Source organism: Debaryomyces fabryi (assembly GCF_001447935.2).
Source record: "Debaryomyces fabryi strain CBS 789 chromosome Unknown contig00358, whole genome shotgun sequence".
Classification (NCBI taxonomy): domain Eukaryota; kingdom Fungi; phylum Ascomycota; class Pichiomycetes; order Serinales; family Debaryomycetaceae; genus Debaryomyces; species Debaryomyces fabryi.
The window spans coordinates 1-2,159 of NW_015385782.1; the positions used below are offsets into that span (position 1 = coordinate 1).

Sequence of the window (2,159 nt, forward strand, 5' to 3'; positions counted from 1 at the left end):
ACATCATGATTCTTGTATGCATCCATTCTCAAGTCCAAGGTACCATTGGCGGTCGTCACAGCATCTGGATCGTAGTATTCCAAATCCTGAGTACCTCCGTACCAAAGATCTGCTGCTTGGAAGAACTGATCATCACCATCATAAAAAGTTCTGCCTTCTGCGTTGAATTCGTCAGAGAAGACTAACTTCCACGTCTCACCTTTGGAAGTCTTTTTAGTTAATACTTCTGCTGGAGTGTCTGGATCCACCAAATCAGTTCTGATAGCACTCAACAAAGGATAACGGTACGAGGTTAAAATCTCGTAACTTTCTGGAACGTACGGACTAGTAACACCAGAATACGTTAACACAGGTAACAAGATGAACACAACAATAGCTGCCAAAACTAAAAATATAACTCCTAGCAACCCACCTAGCGATCTTCTGTCCATATTTTTCAAGTCATGGATGAATCTGTTTTTATCATATGCTGCGTCCTCTATTGGATCAGGGTTATGCAAATAATCATCAGGTTCCTTCTCGTCTATGTGTAAAGGAAACGACGATGCTGGATAACCTCCAAACGGACTGAAGTCAGTTCCAAGCAAAAATGGGTTGGTGGACTTGTTAGAAATCGAGGAATCATCTTCCGACCTACGCATACTTTCATGACCCTGCTGAAGGTTGTTGGTGCTACTGTACATGTGCGACGAAAGCGACGTGGTCGACACCACTCTAGAACCCGCCATAGATGGATATCTGTCGTATTCTGGAGGTACTTGTATATTCTGCGGAGAGCCTACGTTAGGCACCCCCAAAGAGTCTCGAAGCCCCGCATTATCGTCTGAAAGGTTCTCCTGGGACAACAAGTTAGATGTGGTCCCGTTTTGCGAGTAATATCCGTCGTAAGTATTGAATGCACCTCCATAGTTCTGATCGTTCAAATTTCTGTTTGTCTGGTTATAGTCGTCCAGTTGACTCGAAGAAGACGGTTGATTCAGCTCAAAAGAGCTTTGTTCATCTATAGGCGAAACAAATGGGTTTTCCACTCCTGGCTCCTCTTGGTTGGCGTCATTTGGTGTATTATATGTTAAATCCCTTTGCGCCATGGTTCAACTTGTTGTCTATGCTTTATCTAGCGAATGTATCTCCTTTAAGCTGCAAAATCCAATACTCTCTACCCTGAATAGGACAACTTCTCAAAACAATCGGAATTTTCTATATTATCCTTCCAATATTCCCAATATAAGGATCATTCGATGGCTTCCAAGACATTTGTGTTCTAAGGACTAGTACTAAATGGCTATGCAATTTTTAATTGAGTTACACACGCCCTCTATTTTCTCATAAGAAATTTCCACGCATGAGAAGAAAAATTTCGTGTCTTTGTGTCCACAGGAGTAAGCACCTTTGCATTGGATCAATAGGCCTTCCATTGGCATATTGGAACCAAAAATGGTAGTGTGAAGGAGGGGCGCAAATAGCCAAGATACTTGGCAAACACCAATATTGTAGGGGAATTTTCATTCTGTATTGACATTTATCAGTAGGTTGAAATCGAGATCTTAGATTTTGCAATTACGGAAAGAATAAGATATGGGAGAATGTGTGGACAAAATTTGGTAAAAGGCCGTATACGTTGGAAATGTTTTTTATGAGATGGTATAGGTTGGTTGCAAAGGGTGATGCAAATGACAGATGTTCAGCAAATAACAGATGTTCAGCAATTGTGAACAAGTGAATTCTTAGGCCAGTCATAACCAGTCTCTGACCACGATGTGAGATTGTTGTCTTGGTAGGCTTTTGGATGTGCCTCGATGTAGTCATAGGTTGGGTAATCATCCGGATCACAGGTTAGGTTGATGGCATCTTCTGGTTGATAGATTCTGACATGATCAATACGCATGGTAAGAGGAAAATGTAATGCGTTCCAGTCGATGTAGGCCCAATTGTTGGAAATACCAAAATTCATAACCAAGGACATTGGTTCTTTCGACAACAATCTACGTCCGATGTTTCCGTTTGGGCCTAGCGATTTGGCATGGACAGTAAGAGTCGGGTCCATACCAACATACCAGGTCAAATATCCATCATCATCATCATTCAAATATTCGTACCCATATACCTGGAAATTATGTTCATTGTCACCTTCAGAGTACCACGATACGTTCAATGTTGTT

General features: G+C 41.5%; 2 protein-coding genes across 2 annotated transcripts; both read right to left on the minus strand.

Annotated features, from left to right (window-relative positions):
- Nucleotides 1-1,088, minus strand: AC631_05938 (uncharacterized protein; the record flags this gene model as incomplete). The annotated part of the gene is made up of 1 exon (XM_015614767.1): nt 1-1,088. A coding segment is annotated over one exon (1,088 nt), but the record flags the coding sequence as incomplete, so codon positions are not given.
- Nucleotides 1,089-1,699: 611 nt separating this feature from the next.
- On the minus strand, nt 1,700-2,104 carry AC631_05939 (uncharacterized protein; the record flags this gene model as incomplete). Its single annotated transcript, XM_015614768.1, has 1 exon — nt 1,700-2,104. A coding segment is annotated over one exon (405 nt), but the record flags the coding sequence as incomplete, so codon positions are not given.
- Nucleotides 2,105-2,159: the final 55 nt, after the last annotated feature.